The sequence below is a fragment of the Elgaria multicarinata genome, chromosome 1 (genome assembly GCF_023053635.1).
Source record: "Elgaria multicarinata webbii isolate HBS135686 ecotype San Diego chromosome 1, rElgMul1.1.pri, whole genome shotgun sequence".
NCBI classification, from domain to species: Eukaryota; Metazoa; Chordata; class Lepidosauria; order Squamata; family Anguidae; genus Elgaria; species Elgaria multicarinata.
The window spans coordinates 5,332,523-5,351,877 of record NC_086171.1 but is presented as its reverse complement, the minus strand read 5'-3'; the positions used below and the strand labels follow the sequence as shown (position 1 = coordinate 5,351,877).

General features: G+C 46.3%; 1 protein-coding gene across 1 annotated transcript in view; it reads right to left on the bottom strand.

Annotated features, from left to right (window-relative positions):
• Positions 1–19,355, bottom strand: part of ALS2CL (ALS2 C-terminal like) — a 77,069-nt gene that overhangs the window by 35,439 nt on the left and 22,275 nt on the right. Inside the window, exons 2-7 of the mRNA XM_063122674.1 lie at positions 11,389–11,497; positions 7,556–7,733; positions 5,292–5,357; positions 4,197–4,362; positions 2,622–2,750; positions 648–767 (exon numbers count right to left, since the gene is read on the bottom strand). Coding sequence (XP_062978744.1) covers positions 648–767; positions 2,622–2,750; positions 4,197–4,362; positions 5,292–5,357; positions 7,556–7,733; positions 11,389–11,494 — 765 coding nt within the window. The 5' untranslated portion in view covers positions 11,495–11,497. The remainder of the gene's footprint in view (positions 1–647; positions 768–2,621; positions 2,751–4,196; positions 4,363–5,291; positions 5,358–7,555; positions 7,734–11,388; positions 11,498–19,355) is intronic.

Sequence of the window (19,355 nt, the reverse complement as noted above, 5' to 3'; positions counted from 1 at the left end):
CAACTGGTGCACACAGGATGCCTCGAATTCTGGAGATAGCACACAACCATCAGAGCTAGTAGCCATTAATAGCCTTCTCCTCCGGGAATTTATCCAACCCCTATTTAAAGCCGTCCAAATTGGTGGCCATCACGACATCTTGTGGGAGTGAGTTCCATAGTTTAACTATGCGCTGTGTGAAGAAGTCCTTCCTTTTGTTAGCCCTGGATCTCCCACCCATCAGCTTCATGGGATGACCCCCACTGGGTTCTAGTATTTTGAGAGAGGGAGAAAAATGTCTCCCTCTCCATGTTCTCCACACCAGGCTTGATTTTGTACACCTCTATCAATGTCTTCCTTTGGCCTCCTTAATCCCAAGCTGAAGAATCCCAGTTGATACTTTTCATCTTCTGCAACTTTGTCAGCTTCAGTTGATAGGACAAATTTACCCTTTCCTGGGCAGTGTTAACCCTGCCACTGTATTCCACGCACCGGTATCTTCACGTTTAGATTACTGCATTGGTCTTTATGTGGGGCTTCCCTCGTGCTTGGTCCACAAGCTGCAGCTGATGCAGAAGGCAGCAGCCAGGATGCTGCGTGGTGTGCCTGGCTGGGCACACCCTACACTGGTGTTGACGCTGCTGCAACGGTTTGCCCAGCCTCCTCACCTGGATCAGTACTAAGATGTCACTGAAGAGCAGGATGCGGTCTGATCTTCCTCTACCGGCAAAGATTACAACGTTCCGGCTGTCTTCCAGCAGCCTCCTCTCAGGAACGCAAAGGTCATCCTGAAACACAGAGCCGTAAAGTTGCCTTCCTCACCACAGGGTCCTGAGTTCCAGCAGCATGCGGTGGCTACTGCAGAAGCCCAAGGGTGTAGATCTTCAAGCAGCCAGCAAATTTCTAGCTCTCTGATTAAGCTGTGGTATCACCCTTCCCCAACCTGGTGCTCTCCAGATGTGCTGGGCTACAACTCTAATCAGCTCTAGCCAGCAGGGCCAAGGGCCGGCTGGGGACGGCGGGTGTTGTAGTCTAACACACCTGTAGCCCTATGAAGAGAGACTGAAAGAACTGGGCATGTTTAGCCTGGAGAAGAGAAGATTGAGATTCAGGGGAGACATGATAGCACTCTTCAAAGACTTAAAAGGTTGTCACACAGAGGAGGGCCAGTATCTCTTCTCGATCCTCCCAGAGTGCAGGACACGGAATAACTGGCTCAAGTTACAGGAAGCCAGATTCCGGCTAGACATCAGGAAAAACTTCCTGACTGTTAGAGCAGTACGACAATGGAATTAGTTACCTAGGGAGGTTGTGGGCTCTCCCACACCAGAGGCCTTCAAGAGGCAGCTGGACACCCACCTGTCAGGGATGCTTTAGGGTGGATTCCTGCATTGAGCAGGGGGTTGGACTTGATGGCCTTGTAGGACCCTTCCAACTCTGCTATTCTATGATTCTATGGAGGGTGCTGGGTTGGCGAAAGCTGTACCAAAATCGGTACTAAATTTTAGATTCAATAAGAGTCTAAATTAGGGCTGTGTACCCCCTACCCAAACCGCTGGCACCTGGACTGCAGCGGACCCAGGTGAGCCCCCCTCCCCCCTTACCTGGCTCTGCTGCTGTTGCCACACGGACTGCGGCGGCAGCGGACAGGGGAGCCAGGTAAGCTTCCCTCCCCACTTACCTGGCTCTGAAGCTTCGGAATGTTTCGGACCATTCAGAACCGCTTCGGGCCGATCCAGACCTCCCCCAATCCGCTTCGGAGGTCTGGATTGGCCCGCTTCGGATCCGAGGATCCGTAATGGAGCGGAGCACACCCCTAGTCTAAATAGAAGATAGATTTGTATCAACCGAAGCTTGAAAACGCATGCCATTAAGTAGAGCTGTGCACAGCCCTGCCAATTCGCCTCGCATCCTATTTGGAGCGTCCAAATGGGCCCCAATTCAACACAGGGCACCTCAGAACCACCCTGGCCCAATTCGGATTCAGTTCATAATCTGAAGTACGGGCAGCTGCTCCAGGTGTAAGGCCGACCAAGAGTCCATAGAACTCACCTGCCCTCCTGCTCACTTCCTGAACCTAGTGAGCCGCTGCCCGCCCCCTCTGGAACTTACCTGAAGCCTCTGCTGATGCCGGCAAGCCACCTGTACACCAGAACAGCCACTCTAGTCTGATGATCTACTGTTGTAAACTCTGGCAGCCATTAATGGCCTTTTCCGACCACTGTAGTTTACAACAGTAGATCTATGGCAGGCCAGAGTGGCTCTCCTGGAGGACAGGTGGCTTGCTGGCATGAGCAAAGGCTTCACGTAAGTCCTGCAGGTGGGAGGCAGCGGCTGGCCATTGGGCCAAATTGTCCCAAAGTGCTTTGGTTGCTTCGGGCTGAGGTAGCCAATCCAGTCTCAAACCAGATTCAGGTCCAGGCAGGCTGAATCAGCCCACTTCGACTTGGATTCAGGGTTCGGGACGAAGCACACCCCCTCACCACGAAGTCAAAGAGAAGTCTTTCATTTTCATTTTTTACTTGTTAGATCTTGTTTTTTTGTATACCATCCTGGATGCTGGAAGCTCTGCTAATAAGCGGTCTAGAAATGGTTTCAATAAATGGAGACCCTCCCAGCCGCCTTGCCTTTTTACCACACACCGTGAACTTGTGGCCCAGGGACTTCCACAGGCTTCTGGTGAGGCAAGCTTCATCCAAGACTTGGCCAATGAACGAACGCAGATTTGCAAATTGTTCAGCGGCGGCAGTAATTGCTTCCCTCTCTGAGCACTGTCAGGGGAAAAATCATAGCATTTCATGATACTACTCAGGATCACAATACCTAATAGAGTGTCTCTCCCAGCTTGAACCTACCCAGACAATATGGTCAACACTTGCGGCCCTCCTCCGAATGCCTTCTCTGAGAGAGGACTAGAGAATGGCACCAAGGAGAGGGTCTTCTCGGTGGTGGCCCCCTGATTGAATGAGGCCTGCCTGGCACTAACATGGTTATCTTTCTGAGGCCAGGTTAAAACTTCCCTCTATTCCCAGGCATTTGACAGCATATGATCTCTTCTCGATCCTCCCAGAGTGCAGGACACGGAATAACGGGCTCAAGTTACAGGAAGCCAGATTCCGGCTGGACATCAGGAAAAACTTCCTGACTGTTAGAGCAGTACAACAATGGAACCAATGGCCTAGGGAGGTTGTGGGCTTGCCACACTAGAGGCCTTCAAGGGGCAGCTGGACAACCTTCTGTCAGGGATGCTTTAGGGTGGGTTCCTGCATTGAGCAGGGGGTTGGACTCAATGGCCTTATAGGCCCCTTCCAACTCTACTATTCTATGATTCTATAAAGGGCTCTTTAGCACATCAGAATTGTTTATGGTTCTCATTGATGTTTTAGTTGCTTTATTGGATGGTGGTATTTTAATTGTTTAAAATACATGTTTTAATTTTGTTGTAACTCGCCTTGAATCTTTCAGAAAGGTGTTTAAGCAAACTAATCAACAGCAATAAAATAATAATGATGACGATGACAACGATGGATGAGAATTTAGTTTCCCTCTGCAAATCGCACGGACATGCCTTTTTCACAACCCGAAACGTGAGCATGAGCAGAAACGCAATTCTTGGGGACTATTTGCAATTTCCCAAATCTGCATTTGAAAGTGAAAGCTTCTATAAATGTGCCCACTGTAACTGCTAGAGCGGAATTCTTACTTTTAAAAACAGAGGCCCGAGCCAATACCGGGGTGCAGGGGTGCTTTTTGTAAACCTTTCTGGCAACCTTGAAAAGTGTCGCTTGATTTTGGCAAATGCTGCAGCAGGGATCCGTAACATTTTTGTTTCCTGATTTGGGAAGTATCGCCCTCACTTTCCCAGCTTCATTTGTTCTTAGTGACTAGCATGTAGTGAAGCCTAATTGGATGTCTGACATAATCCTATCCAATAAGTGATTGCCAATAGACAAATTGAGGAACATAGGACAGTAGCAAGAGGGGGGGAGTGACAGAGAGAAAAACCAGGGCATTGAACACACCATTTACAATGGGGTTTTTTTAAAGGGGGGGATCCTTCTCCCACCCCACAAATTACTTCTTTAAACCAGAAATAAATAACTGCAGATCTTTCAATCAGGGCCTAAAAAGAATACATACATTGAATTCCTCCCTACCATTCCTGCTTAGGGGAGCTCGTGCAGCGATATCTTTTGGCTTATTATGAGATCTGGTACCTGGTCACTGGTTTCCTTGAGCTTGGAGAAGACAAGGCTGTACTGTTGGAGGTGATCCCGGAAGGGTTTATGCAGCACTGTATGAAGAGCCACTGCTATGGAGGTATCTGGGGAGAAATCTTCAAGGAGTTGCTTCAGGGATGGCTTATGCGACTTCCAGACCTCACTACAACAATTCAAGATCAGCAAGAGAGATGGGTTATTGTCAGAGATGGCTGAGACTCAGTTGCTGCTATCAGGGCAGGTGAGGCCTGGGGAAGAAGCTGGCAGGCTGCATGGGTACCCTTCCCCCCAGTCTGTATTCTGTTGCTCCAACAAGCAGCAGAACAGGCTGAGCCTTAAGTTAGAGGTCAGCTTCCTCCACATTAACTAAGACCTTTGCTCTTAAAGGGGCCTGGTCTGTTTTAGAAGGTTCCCAATCACCAGGCTAGAAAAGGGCTGCAACCGCACATAGTAAAATCCACATAATGGAGTCTACCTAACCTGGTGCCCTCCAGATACGCCGGACTATGTATCACAAAACTGCTCCCATACTGTCGAATCCTGTCATTTTAATTGGGTAATATCCTTTCGGGTTATACTTGACGTAATACCAAACTGATGTACTATATTCGTATATATGTATCTGTACCCCACCCTGAGATCCTAGTGATATAGGGTGGGATACAAATGCATCAATTAATTAATTAATTAATTAATTTGTATTATAGATATTTGTGTGTTATGGTCTGTAAACCAAAATAAACTGAGTGACTGAAGGCATCAGAAAGATTATATTTCAGCTCTCACAGAACAGAGGCCCTGTTCGTTTTGATATTTTCCAAGAGGCAATTTGCAGGGGTGTTTCCAAAAACCGCACCTTTATTATGCAAGCTTTTTCGAAACCCATCAAGTGGCAGCTTACTGCAATCTCTCCTTGTAACCCCACGCTTGGAGGCCATTTATCTCACCCTCCTTCCTTGCCGAAGGGGGTTGGTAGCAGAGATTGACAAGAAGCAACTCTCAAGAGACACTTCCAACAAACATTCAGCAGCCCCGACACTTCCCAGGTCTGCAACGGTAGCCCAAAGCCCACGGAACGCATTCGCAACTCACCTTTTATTTCTGGCAGCGTGTTCAAAACCTTGGAGGACAACGCAACTGGCAAAAGCGGAGAAGTACCTATTTGTTGAACAAGGACAAAAACAAGACAAATATCAGGGCGTGTGTCGACGTCAGAGGTGCAGTACCCAGGGGCGGCAGAGGAATCTTGCGTTGAGTTGGGTTCTGGTTCTGCAAGATCCAAGTCCTGAATCAGGTTCTTTTGGTTATCAAAGTGAAACAAGCCACTTCCTGGAGACGAAGGCTATCCATGGCTGCTAGCCCTGATGGTTGTGTGCTATCTCCAGTATCCGAGGCAGTAAGCCTGTGTGCACCAGTTGCTGGGGAACATGGGTGGGAGGGTGCTGTTGCACCATGTCTTGCTTGTTCATCCCTGGCTGATGGCTGGTTGGCCACTGTGTGAACAGAGTGCTGGACTAGATGGACCCTTGGTCTGATCCAGCAGGGTACTTCTTATGTTCTTATGGCTGTTTATTGATAGAAACTGGAAGCAGAATATATACATGCAAATAAAGTTTGCACCTAGAATCATAGAATCATAGAATAGCAGAGTTGGAAGGGGCCTGCAAGGCCATCGAGTCCAACCCCCTCTTTCTAGCTAATCAAGCTTTCCTAGCTGAGTGTCTACAGGGGGGCCATGATAGACGGAAGCCGCCCCTTTGAACCACAGCAGATTCTCCAGGCCGGTTGCACGGTTCCTCCTGAAGCGAGGCCAGAGCGTGAAGCCTGTGCGTTGGATCTTATAGGCTCCCCTGCGAGCTGCCTGCCTGTCTCTCAGGCGCTGACAGGCTGCATCCCTCCCTCCTCTCAGGGGCGGGGGTCCCTCTCGCAGGTTCCCAAAACATCTAAGCACGGGAAATTAATTGCCTTCCTAGTGCCTTGTTAGGAATGAAGAACTCCCAGCTCATCTTGAGATAAGAGCCCATGAGAAAAGGGTGACATAACGATGAGAGGCCCATTGAGGGAACGAGGTCTACTCTTGTCAGCTAAAGCCTGCTAAAATCTACTCACTGTGTTAGGCTACACAAGTCTCTTAGCAGCATTTTGGAGCTCTGTGAAGTCCATATTTCTGCTCACTAACGAACTCACTACAAATCTATTTGGGGAGATCCCATCGGTTCAGCCCCGTCCATTTCCTGCTAACTGGCCCAACTCCGTCTGCAGCAAGTCAGGCCAGTTAGCAGATTTTCCGTGTTTTTTTTTTTAAATTTGCGCAAATGAAGGCTGACATATATGGACATTTGCGCAAATTGTGCAAAGGACGACTGCAATTTGCGCAAATTATGCAAATCTGGGCCAAAATTGGTGCAAATCTCTATTTGTGCAAATTGCAGCCAGCTCACCTTGCAAATGTAAGCCAAATTGGGCTTGCTGCGGAACTCTGTTGAGTCCTAAAAGGGCTGGATTTCCAAGTGATAGACATCCCTTGCAGAACCTCAAGCCTAGGGGCAAAATTTGGCCCACCTGATGTTCTAATCTCACCCCCCAGGATTCCCTAGGTGACCACACTCCCTTCCCCTGGTCCTGCCCCCTTCCCATGACCCCTGATTATTTGGATTCCAGTGCAGTCCCTCTCACACCATTCTTAAAGGTTGGAGTGCATCTCCTAAGGCCTATTTGCTAGCACGAAGAGCCTTACGTTAAAATATGCTGATATTTTTGACCACACCACTTTTGCCTTTGGCCCCGCCCACTACTGGAATTCCACCCCAAAGACCTTAACTAAAAATGCAATTCGGTCCTTGAGCTGAAAGAGATTCAACACACCGGCTTCTAAGCTCTATTTGATTTGAGCAATGCTGGAAACAGTCATGGAACTTTTACGGAGTTTGTTCAGAAGGCAGACCAAAGCGGGACCAAGGTGGCAAAGTAGACACCCTACACTAGGGTGACCACATGAAAAGGAGGACCGGGCTCCTGCATCTTTAACAGTTGTGTATAAAAGGGAATTTCAGCAGGTGCCATTTGTATGCATGCAACACCTGGTGAAATGCCCTCTTCATCACAACAGTTAAAGCTGCAGGAGCTCTACTAGAGTGACCAGATACTAAAGAGGGCTGGGCTCCTGCAGCTTTAACTGTTGGGATGAAAAGGGGATTTCACCAGGTGCTGCACGATACAAATGACACCTGCTGAAATGCCCTTTTCTAGACAACTGTAAAAGATACAGGAGCCCAGTCCTCCTTTCCATAGGGCCACCCTATCCTACACACATACACACAGAGACCATGGGATACTAGTGATGCTGTTGTACTCACTGGATATAAGTATTCAGGAACAAGTCCGCCTTCCAAATCAGGTAGACCTCATGGACGCTGGTGGATTTCGCTGAGCTGAGCTTTTGCTTCAGAATTCGGTAGTTCTCCTCCGTCAGGTCCCATATCGCTTGGAAGTGGTCATTCAGCAGTAGAAAAAACTTCCTATTCTCAAAGGAACCTTAAGGGGTGGAAAGGAGAGTCAGGACAAGAAGGGGAGAAAAACAGAGAGGATGATCCAGCTGGAAATGCGTTACCCATCCGAGAATGAAGGTAAGAACATAAGAACTTAAGAACATAAGAACTGCCCTGAGGCTGGATCAGACCAAGGGTCCATCTAGTCCAGCACTCTGTCCACGCAGTGGCCAACCAGCCATCAGCCAGGGATGAACAAGCAGGACATGATGCAACAGCACCCTCCCACCCATGTTCCCCAGCAACTGGTGCACACAGGCTTACTGCCTCAAATACCGGAGATAGCACACAACCATCAGAGCTAGTAGCCATGGATAGCCTTCTCCTCCAGGAATTTATCCAACCCTCTTTGAAAGCCATCTAGATTGGTGGCCATCCCGACATCTTGTGGTAATGAGTTCCATAATTTAACTATGTGCTGTATGAAGAAGTCCTTCCTTTTATTTGTCCTCGATCTCCCACCCATCAGCTTCATGGGATGACCCCTTTGAGTTCTAGTATTTTGAGAGAGGGAGAAAAATGTGTCCCTATCCACATTCTCCTCACCATGCCTAATTTTGTACACCTCTATCATGTCTCCCCTTAGCCTCCTTTTTTCCAAGTTAAACAATCCCAGTTGATGTAACGTTCCCTCATAGGGGAGATGTTCCAGCCCCTTTTTCATTTTAGGGACCGCCATTTTGGTTCCGTTGCAGAGGGGACAATGTCCTTTCAGAACAGCTCTCCTCATCTGGTGACCTCCAGATATTGTTTACTACAACTCCCACCATCTCCACCCAGCTTATTGGGGAAGATGGATATTGTAGTCCAATACACCTGGAGGGCACCAGATTGATGGAGGCTGGTTTAGAATAATGTTAAGGGTGCATCATGCGTTTCCACAAGGATACCCTTGCTGCAGCATAGCTAGGGGACGGGGAATGCTTGCCAATGATAAAATGTTTCAGAAGTGACAGAAGACAAGCACAGAGAAGTCTGCCAGAGGACGGACGTGGCAGGAAAATGGGAATTCCCAACAAGGGAACTTGTTCTTCCTTTCCCTGTATTCTTTGGCTCCTCAACTCCACCACCCTGTCTCCATTTAATCCCAAGTTTGTTTACTTTATCTGGGATTTCATGAGATGTTTTCATTTGTTTTACTATTTTTAAAAATTGTTCTCATTTTATTTGAGCTGCTGGACATCTAAAATTAGAATGAATACCAAGCCATTTCCTTAAGTCAAAAAATATGTCTTGGGGGGGATCTACACTACTGCTTTAAAGCGCTTTAAAGCGCTTTATAACAGTTTTCACAACTGTTGGGGCCCAGGACACACTGCATATACAGGTTTCAAAAGGTTTTCAAAGTGCTTTAAAGCCCTTTAAAAGCAATTGTGTAGATCCCCCCTTGTTCTTCTTCAACATATTGGTTTATTCATCACCAGTTCTCATTTAATCATGTACATTGATGGTGCTATATAAATAAATAATAATAATAATAATAATCATAGAATCATAGAATAGCAGAGTTGGAAGGGGCCTACAAGGCCATCGAGTCCAACCCCCTGCTCAATGCAGGAATCCACCCTAAAGCACCTCTGACAGATGGTTGTCCAGCTGCCTCTTGAAGGCCTCTAGGGTGGGAGAGTCCACAACCTCCCTAGGTAACTGATTCCATTGTCGTACTGCTCTAACAGTCAGGAAGTTTTTCCTGATGTCCAGCTGGAATCTGGCTTCCTTTAACTTGAGCCCATTATTCTGTGTCCTGCACTCTTTAGGCAACATCTAGAACACTCATCGTTTGGAAAAGTTGGCCCAATGGGCTAGATCTACTCATGACTAGTTGATTCTACCCCTCCCCCACCACATCTGGGGTGCAATCCAGCGGATATTTGGGCAGAAAAAAAGTCCTACATCTGCTAGCGTTCTCAAGCCAGCATGAACCACTGAGGGATTTTAATATATCCAGCGCTATATAATACCACAAATAAAATAAAACTGATTGTAACCTTAGTTATACAATTCATAGCCATGAATGATATCATAGACATGATAGCACTCTTCAAATACTTAAAAGGTTATCACACAGAGGAGGGCCAGGATCTCTTCTCGATCCTCCCAGAGTGCAGGACACGGAATAACAGGCTCAAGTTAAAGGAAGCCAGGTTCCAGCTGGACATCAGGAAAAACTTCCTGACTGTTAGAACAGTACGACAATGGAATCAGTGACCTAGGGAGCTTGTGGGCTCTCCCACGCTAGAGGCCTACATTAGGCAGCTGGACAACCCTCTGTCAGGGATGCTTTAGGGTGGATTCCTGCATTGAGCAGGGGGTTGGACTCCATGGCCTTGCAGGCCCCTTCCAACTCTTACTATTTTATGATTCTAGCCCACCTTATAAACAAAGTTCTCTGGGCAGCTTACAGGTATTAAAGCCAACAAATTTACAGAAAGAAAAAAGTAAAATTCTTTTTGTAAACTGCCCAGAGAGCTTCAGCTATGGAGCGGTGTGTATAAATGTAATTAAACAATAATAAATAATACTAAGTATATCAATATATTTTTTTAAAAAAATACTTTAAAACCAGAAAACAGAGGAAAAGGAAAACTTGCAGCACTAAATCTATTAAAATGACAAACAGAGAAACAAAGAAACAAACAAAACTCCAGGGCTAAAGGATATAAAGTCACGATGTTGTTTTAAAGACCTGGGAAAATAAAAAGGTCTCTTCTTGGCACTGAAGGACTGATGTGTAAACGACTCTAAAGCAACTTTCCCAAACCTGATAATCTCCAGATGTGTTGGACTGAAACTCTCATCATTCCTCGTTGGAAATGATGGGACTTGTAGGGCCTGTTCAGACCACACACTAAGCCATGGTTAGGTCACTAACCCAATGGTTAGTGAGCGTGTTTAAAACATGGTTTTGTAGCCATCATGGTTATAAATGGTTCACACAACAAGCAAAGCCATAGGCCTTACACCACCATGGTTTAAGGCGTCTTCTGAACAGGGCTATAATGTTTAGCTAAAAGTGCTTAAACACCATGGCTTAGCATGTCATCTGAACAGGGTCGTGGTCTACGTTGACCATATGAAAAGGAGGACAGGAAAGGGAATTTCAGCGGGTGTCCTTTGTATATATGGAGAACCTAGTGAAATGCTCTTTTCGTCACAACAGTTAAAGCTGCAGGAGCTATACTAGAGCAACTAGATTTAAAAGAGGGCAGGGCTCCTGCAGCTTTAACTGTTGTGATGAAGAGGGAATTTCACCCAGTTCTCCATATACACAAATGACACCTGCTGAAATTTCCTTTTCAATACAACTGTTAAAGATACAGGAGCCCTGTCCTCCTTTTCATATGGTCATCCTATCGTAGTCTACCACAGTGGTCTTCAACTGGTCCAGACCCGAGACCCACCTCAGATTCCCAACCTGAAACAAATGGCACCCACCTCCACAATTTCACAATTGCCCTACATGGTGGCCACAGCTGATCTCACGACCCAGTTTCCCCTAAAGGCAGTATCGGCAACAGCCATTTTCCATGGACAAACGAGTGCTGCACCACCCCTGATGAACAGGGAATGTAGGAGCACATGAAAATGGACAGTTTTAAAGCTACAAAATTTGCACCGCTTCTGACGCCTCCCGTTCTCACCCGATTGCACCAGGGGCTTGAGGACAACACTGTTGATCCGTGCAAGGCAGGCAGAGAAGGTCTCTTCTGTCCTGAGCAGTGAGGAAGCCACTTCTGTGATGTTCATGTCCTACGGAAGAACCAGGAGGAAGCCAACTTAGCTACAAAGGTCAGCTGCTTGGTTGCTTTCTCAAAGTCAAAGTCAAATTTTATTTGAATACATGTTTAGACCATTTCAAACATAAGCACAGATTAAAAACAAGCAATGAATGCCTAAATCTTAAAACATAAAATGTACAAGTATAATAAAGTGAGGTTTGTGACGTCATTAACTGGCCGCCTTAACTAGAAAGAGGGTGACCCTCCGAGTCACAAACTGGTTGGATTCTCTTAAGAGAAATAACGTTCCTTTAGTGGGCATGATCTTCTACCTCAAATGCATCACGTATCTTGCACTGGAATGACCCATTTATTCGAATCTGAGACAGGCAAAGCCCATGCATTGACCCCTTTTCATTGGGAGGAAGAGATTCTTTTTCTTCCTGAAATTGGGTTTTAGCCCTCGCTAACTATTTCACTGACCTTGTGTTAGACAGAGCGGCTATGTCCATCTGCACTGCTGTATCTGATAATCTTTGTTTAAAAAACTTTTCTTATGTTAGAGCTAAAAGCACTTAAAACCGCCACACTAAAACCATGGTTTAATCACAATTTGGGGAAACTGTACAGCCGAGATTTTTCTACATTTTCAACCGCTTGTTCATTTAGGCATTTCTTAAGGAGCCTGGCTTCACTTATTTGAACTAACTTGAACCAAGGACTAAATAATCTAAGGTGGGTCATATCTGAAGTTCGGTTCCTATTGTGTAAGCTGGAGACACCGAAAATCAAATGTAAAAAATGAATAAATAAAATGGTTCTGGGCCCACAGACCAAAAGTCTAAGTAAGTAAAAGACCCTATCTGCTCTAGTTCATTGGTGTCTAAAAACACTTATATAATTTATTTTTCTTCCTTTCTCTGAAACCAGGTTCAAACCCTGTTTCACTGTAATGGCTCACCATGACTAAGGAGAAGTGAGGAAGAATACACTGTGCCACCTAAGAATGGGGGTATTAATGGTGGGGGTATTGATACCCGGTAGTGGTTGATACATTGTGTCCGTGCACTCACAAGAGCCACTGCTCACTCAATGGGGCTTTCGTGCCTTTTAAAATTAACCTGAAACGAGCAGAAATGTTTGTTTCTGAAATGAGGTAGATCAGAGGAGTTTGCAGAAGGCAGCATAACTGACCTTTCCCAGTCAGGGAATGAGCATTTCCACTCGCTTCAAGGATTATTTTTAGAAACACGGAAGCCCTGGGGTGCAAGAGGTGCTCCCACAAGTACAACGGAACCAGCCGGCGGAGGCTGGTGATGGCAAGGTCAGTGGGGCTGGGACTGTGAAGCCACTCCGGGTTTTAGTCAGAAGCAGTCAGACCTCTAATGGAGGGCAACCAGGATGATCAGGGGTCTAGAAACAAAGCCCTATGAAGAGAGACTGAAAGAACTGGGCACGTTTAGCCTGGAGAAGAGAAAACTGAGGGGAGACATGAGAGCATTCTTCAAGGACTTGAAAGGTTGTCACACAGAGGAGGGCCAGGATCTCTTCTCGATCCTCCCAGAGTGCAGGACATGGAATAACGGGCTCAAGTTAAAGGAAGCCAGATTCTGACTGGACATCTGGAAAAACGTCCAATGGAAAAACAACAATGGAACCAGTGACCTAGGGAGTCAGGGATCTGTCAGGGATGCTTTAGGGTGGATTCCTGCATTGAGCAGGGGGTTGGACTCGATGGCCTTGTAGGCTCCTTCCAACTCTGCTATTCTATGATTCTATGAGGTGGTGGGCTCTCCCACACTCAAGGCCTTCAAGAGGCAGTCAGACAGCCATCTGCCAGGGATGCTTTGAGGCGGATTCTTGTATTGAGCAGGGGGTTGGACTCTATGGCCCCATTGGATACTACCGATGCCCACCAACCACAAAGCAACCCAACCCAATTTCATTTCTATGGACAAACAATGTTCTCCAACTTTGCTAAAGACAAGTGCATTTCTCTTTATTTCTGTTCTCTGCCTCATACAGGGCCTGTGGTGTTCCAATCAATGCTAGAGTTGGCTTTATTTTTTCAAAATACGACAGAAACACCATTACTGTTTCTTTGTCCCAGTGACCCTCAGCGCTGCCTGAAATTTGTTTTGCAACTAATGGAGGCTGTTATGAGTACAACCCACAGGATTCTAAAAGCCACATTCTTGGCTGAAAAGAGAAATCTAGATCAAATGGGTACTCTTTATATTAACAAAGCTGGATATAGATTTAGATGCTATGGTAAGTTTTAAAAAACGAAAAAGTCAATAGAAGCGAAGTTGGGTAGTTTTACCTAGTAGCTATAGGGGACAAACCCTCAAGTCCCAGGTCCAGGTGGTGTAATGTGTTCTCACTATTAGATGGTTCTGCCCTATTTGGATTCTTGAGTGTGTTTATTTTTTTTCCTAACAAGGCTACCTTTACCTTTTATATACCTATAATGGGCCCTGCCAGTGTCTCCTCAATCCATAACAGGAACACTCTGTTCAGGATTGCAACCAATCAGCCAGCCATACTCTTTTCAAAGGTATACCATTCCATGCCATTCCCTCTATATTTCCATCCCTAGCCCAATAGTTAACCTGTCATGTCATCACTAGAGGAACCCTCCTCAGAGGAAGAACTAGAGCCTCAAGAACCTGAGGGCACGCTGGACCAGTACCTGGCACCAGATCAGAGTGTTACAAAGCAGGTTTTAATTTAAATGGACATGCATCTCACATACATGTAAGACCAAAGGCATACCTGAGGGTGCTTAGGAAAACCTGAGATGCCTCCCAAAACTAAGAGTCAGAGACCACAACAAGGTCTTTGAAAGCATTTCTTTTATTACAAAAGAATTTAAAATGAATCAAAGTGACACATCAGGGTAATTAGAATCATATATACATTTAGGGAATTAGGATCATCCATCAGCACTGAAAAAGTTTCAGATAATCAAGTATCTAAAGTCAGTAGTGAAGTTTAATTTATTTATTTATTTATTGCATTTTTATACAGCCCAATAGCTGAAGCTCTCAGGGATGCATAGAAAAATGTGTGTGTGCATGTGTGTGGGTGGGTGGGTGTGTTTAAAAGAGGTTTGACAGAAGGACAGCTCTTCAATAAGCAGTTTTAATTCTTAGCAAGGTGTGTGGATGTGGATGTAGCTGATCAGGGATGAAGGAGGAGAAAGTGGAGGGACAGAAAGACGTTTCAGCTTGGGATAATCTGAATGGTGGAGAAACAGGCTGTTTGGGGGGACTGTGTGAGAGATTTGGAAGAGGGGGCTCAGAATAAGTGTAGGGGTGTTAGAAGAAAATGGGTGGACGGAGAGGCGTAAAAGAAAAGGCGTTCCTACGCCAATAGGTTTCGGAGTTTGGAATGGGGTGGAATATTGGGAGAAAGGGAGGAAAAGAATAATTGGAGTATGGATCACTTAGAAGGAAAATAGAAGATTGTGCAAAAGATTTACCTCTCCGTATTTGCTGACTTGTGAGGTGATGGGGAGCTCTGTTGAGCTCCTTCTCTGGCAAAGAAGGGGAAATCGAAGGGACGAAAAGGGGGGAGGGGGTTCGCCCTTCTGAGCAGAAAGGCTGGAAGGCTTCCTCTTCCCTTCTTTCTGTAATTCATGAATTTGGGTTGATGTCCCCCGCCCTCCCCGCCTCTCAGGATTGAATAATCAGAATAAAACAAAGCAAGTCTTTCTTCTAAGATTACTCATTGACACTAGCAAATGGATTTCTAGGTGGCAAAGATTAAGGGGAAGAAAGAAGACAATGGAGTCTTCTTTCTTTCCTGATGGGAGCTGATGGATGCATATCTCTGGGCATTCACAGGTCCAGGTGAGCAAGGCAGCGGATTGCCTTAAACAAAGGTGACCAAAGAGACCTGTAGGCATACCCTGTCCTCTTTTTCATAGGGTCACCCTAGTGTTTTGTAACAATTGGGAGCCCGGGCCTTCGAGGGAGAGTGCTGCAGGTCCTTCCCTGTCTCAGGGAGGGGACTCTGACTCTAGGATCAGCAACCCTCTGATCCATGGGAGCATCATGAGCGGATAGACCTCTTGTAAGAAGGAGTGATTGCTTACAAAACAAGGTCTCCTCAGGAGAAAGTGACTCCTCTGGCGGACGTCAACAGATGATTTTGTTTGTTTGTTTTGGCTAGAGATACTGCTAGTCTTGGTTCCTCAAAGGCCAGCCTGCAAACCTTTGTTTAGATAGGGAGTACTTTTGGTAGCAAGAATTCATTGTCATTTGTTTGAGAGTTAAAACATTTTGTAGTTGTTTTTTTAAATGGTGCAAACCGCCCTATGCTGAAGGAAAGAAAGGAACCTCTCGTGCAAGCACTGAGTCATTACTGACTCTTGGAGGGTCGGCAGCTTTCACTGACATTTTCTTGCCAGGCCTTATAGCGGGGTGGTTTGCCCTTGCCTTCCCCAGCCATTATTACCTTTCCCCCAGCTAGCTGGGTACTCATTTTACTGACCTCGGGAGGGTGGAAGGCTGAGTCGACCCGAGCCGGCTGCCTGAGAACCAGCTTCCGCTGGGATCGAACTCAGGCCATGGGGAGAGTTTCAGCTGCAAAAACTGCTGCTTTACCGCTCTGCGCCAACAACGACAACAAAAAGTAGGGGGGAGGAAGTAGGGTGACCCTATGAAAAGGAGGACAGGGCTCCTGTATCTTTAACAGTTGCATAGAAAAGGGAATTTCTGCAGGTGTCATTTGTATATATGGGGAACCTGGTGAAATTCCCTCTTCATCACCACAGTTAAAGCTGCAGGAGCTATACTAGAGTGACCCGATTTAAAAGAGGGCAGGGCTCCTGCAGTTTTAACTGTTGTGATGAAGAGGGAATTTCACCAGGTTCTCCATATATACAAATGACCCCTGCAGAAATTCCCTTTTCAATACAACTGTTAATGATACAGGAGCCCGGTCCTCCTTTTCATATGGGCACCCTAGAAAAAGGGGCAGAACCGGCTCCCAATTTTTAGAAGGAAAAAAACTTTTCCAGCTAGAGTGCTACCTCCAGTATTTCAGCCGTTAAGCCTGTGTGCACCAGTTGCTGGGGAACATGGGTGGGAGGGTGCTGTTGCACCATGTCCTGCTTGTTGGTCCCTGGCCGATGGCTGGTTGGCCACTGTGTGAACAGAGTGCTGGACTAGATGGACCCTTGGTCTGATCCAGTATCAGGGCACTACCTATGTTCTTATGACAAATGTGTGGGGAGAAGGAAGGAGCCTTGCCCATCATGGACTGCTGATAAACTAGCACCAGTTTCTTCCCTCCTCCCCCCCCCACCCCGAATCTGCCACCATGAGTATATTGGGAAGTTCTTTGTGGTGAGGAAAGCCAAGTCTAACCGGAAAAAAAGTGACATTTATGCAAATTCTCAAGAGCACTTTTTCCTGGCATTGCTAGTAGCTCCACCGTTAAAAAAATGCAAGAGGTTGCACGTGACGGATCAGCCCGTCCAGCTAGGAAGGGCAAAATTGTTAATGGGGTCAGGAGCTTCTGGGAGAAATGCAAAACAACACTCTCAACCAGGACCACCCTGCTTTAAGTCCTCTAGGAGTTCGTTCGCAGGAAGTCAAACCCAGCTGGGTGTGAGGCAATAGGAAATGTACAAGTTGATTCGTAAGAATTGGCCATGTACTCCGCATACGCAGTCTCTTCACAAAAGGAGGAATTTCCCCAGCAACTGACACTACATTTGAATCATAGAATCATAGAATAACAGAGTTGGAAGGGGCCTACAAGGCCATCTAGCCCAACCCCCTGCTCAGTGCAGGAATCCACCTCAAATCATCCCTGACAGGTGGTTGTCCAGCTGCCTCTTGAAGGCCTCTAGTGTGGGAGAGCCCACCACCTCCCTAGGTCACTGGTTCCATTGTCATACTGCTCTAACAGTCAGGAAGTTTTTCCTACTATCCAATTGGAATCTGGCTTCCTGTAACCAGTCACATTCTCTCAGTCCAACCTACCTCACAGGGTTGTTGTTGTGAGGATAACATGGAGAGGACGAGAATTATGTTCCTTGGGTTCCTTGGAAGAAGAAAAGTCGGACATAAATGTAATAAATAAATAAATATATCCATGACCTGCACTCTGGGAAAATCGAGAAGAGATCCTGGCCCTCCTCTGTGTGACAACCTTTTAAGTATTTGAAGAGTGCCATCATGTCTCCCCTGAATCTTCTCTTCTCCAGGCTAAACATGTCCAGTTGTTATACAGCCTCTCTTCATAGGACTTTGTTTCGGGATTGCTGCAGAACTCTGTTGAGTCCTAAAAGAGCTGGATTTCCAAGTGATAGACATCCCTTGCAGAACCTCAAGCCTAGGGGCAAAATTTGGCCCACCTGATGTTCTAATCTCGCCCCCCAGGATTCCCTAGATGACCACACTCCCTTCCCCTGGTCCTGCCCCCTTCCCGTGACCCCTGATTATTTGGACTCCAGTGCAATCCCTCTCACACCATTCTTAAAGGTTGGAGTGCATCTCCTAAGGCCTATTTGCTAGCACGAAGAGCCTTACGCTAAAATATGCTGATATTTTTGACCACACCACTTTTGCCTTTGGCCACGCCCACTACTGGAATTCCACCCCAGAGACCTTAACTAAAAATGCAATTCGGTCCTTGAGCTGAAAGAGATTCAACACACTGGCTTCTAAGCTCTATTTGATTTGAGCAATGCTGGAAACAGTCATGGAACTTTTACGGAGTTTGCTCAGAAGGCAGACCAAAGCGGGACCAAGGTGGTAAAGTAGACACCCTACACTAGGGTGACCACATGGAAAGGAGGACCGGGCTCCTGCATCTTTAACAGTTGTGTATAAAAGGGAATTTCAGCAGGTGCCATTTGTATGCATGCAACACCTGGTGAAATGCCCTCTTCATAACAACAGTTAAAGCTGCAGGAGCTCTACTAGAGTGACCAGATATTGAAGAGGGCTGGGCTCCTGCAGCTTTAACTGTTGGGATGAAGAGGGGATTTCACCAGGTGTTGCATGCATACAAATGACACTTGCTGAAATTCCCTTTTCTAGACAACTGTTAAAGATGCAGGAGCCCAGTCCTCCTTTCCATAGGGTCACCCTATGCACACATTCTCAGTCATGGCCCTGCCACCTACAATATTGGTATGAAACCAATGAACTTCATCTGCACACTTTGTCAAGTTGTTGTTTCTTCCTAAAATGTTTATAAACTCAGGGAAAAAAACCCATAGGTAGGGTGACCATATGAAAAGGAGGACGGGGCTCCTGTATCTTTAAAAGTTGTATTGAAAAGGGAATTTCAGCAGGTGTCATTTGTATGCATGTCGCACCTGGTGAAATTTCCTTTTCATCACAACAGTTAAAGCTGCAGGTGCTCTGCCCTCCTTTAAATCTGGTCACAGTATAGCTGCAGTATAGCTCCTGCAGCTTTAACTGTTGTGATGAAGAGGAAATTTCACCAGGTGCGACATGCGTACAAATGACACCTGCTGAAATTCCCTTTTCACTGTTAAAGATACAGGCTGCCATTTAGAATAACTAGGGTGACCAGATACCAAAGAGGGCAGGGCTCCTGCAGGTTTAACTGTTGTGATGAAGAGGTAATTTCACCAGGTGTGACATGCATACAGGTGACACCTGCTGAAATTCCCTTTTCTATCCAACTGTTAAAGGTACAGGAGCCCTGTCCTCCTTTCCATATGGTCACCCTACACATAGGGCCTACCAGGCCACAGTGTTGCCTGGTTGGGCTTGCAGGAAAGCCAGCCTCACACAACCTCCTTCCAGGCCCACAGTCTACCATTTGCATTGCAGCCATTCTCAACTGAGCCCAATAGTATCCCACAATGCCACCCCCAGGTTTAATTAACTGTACCTGCC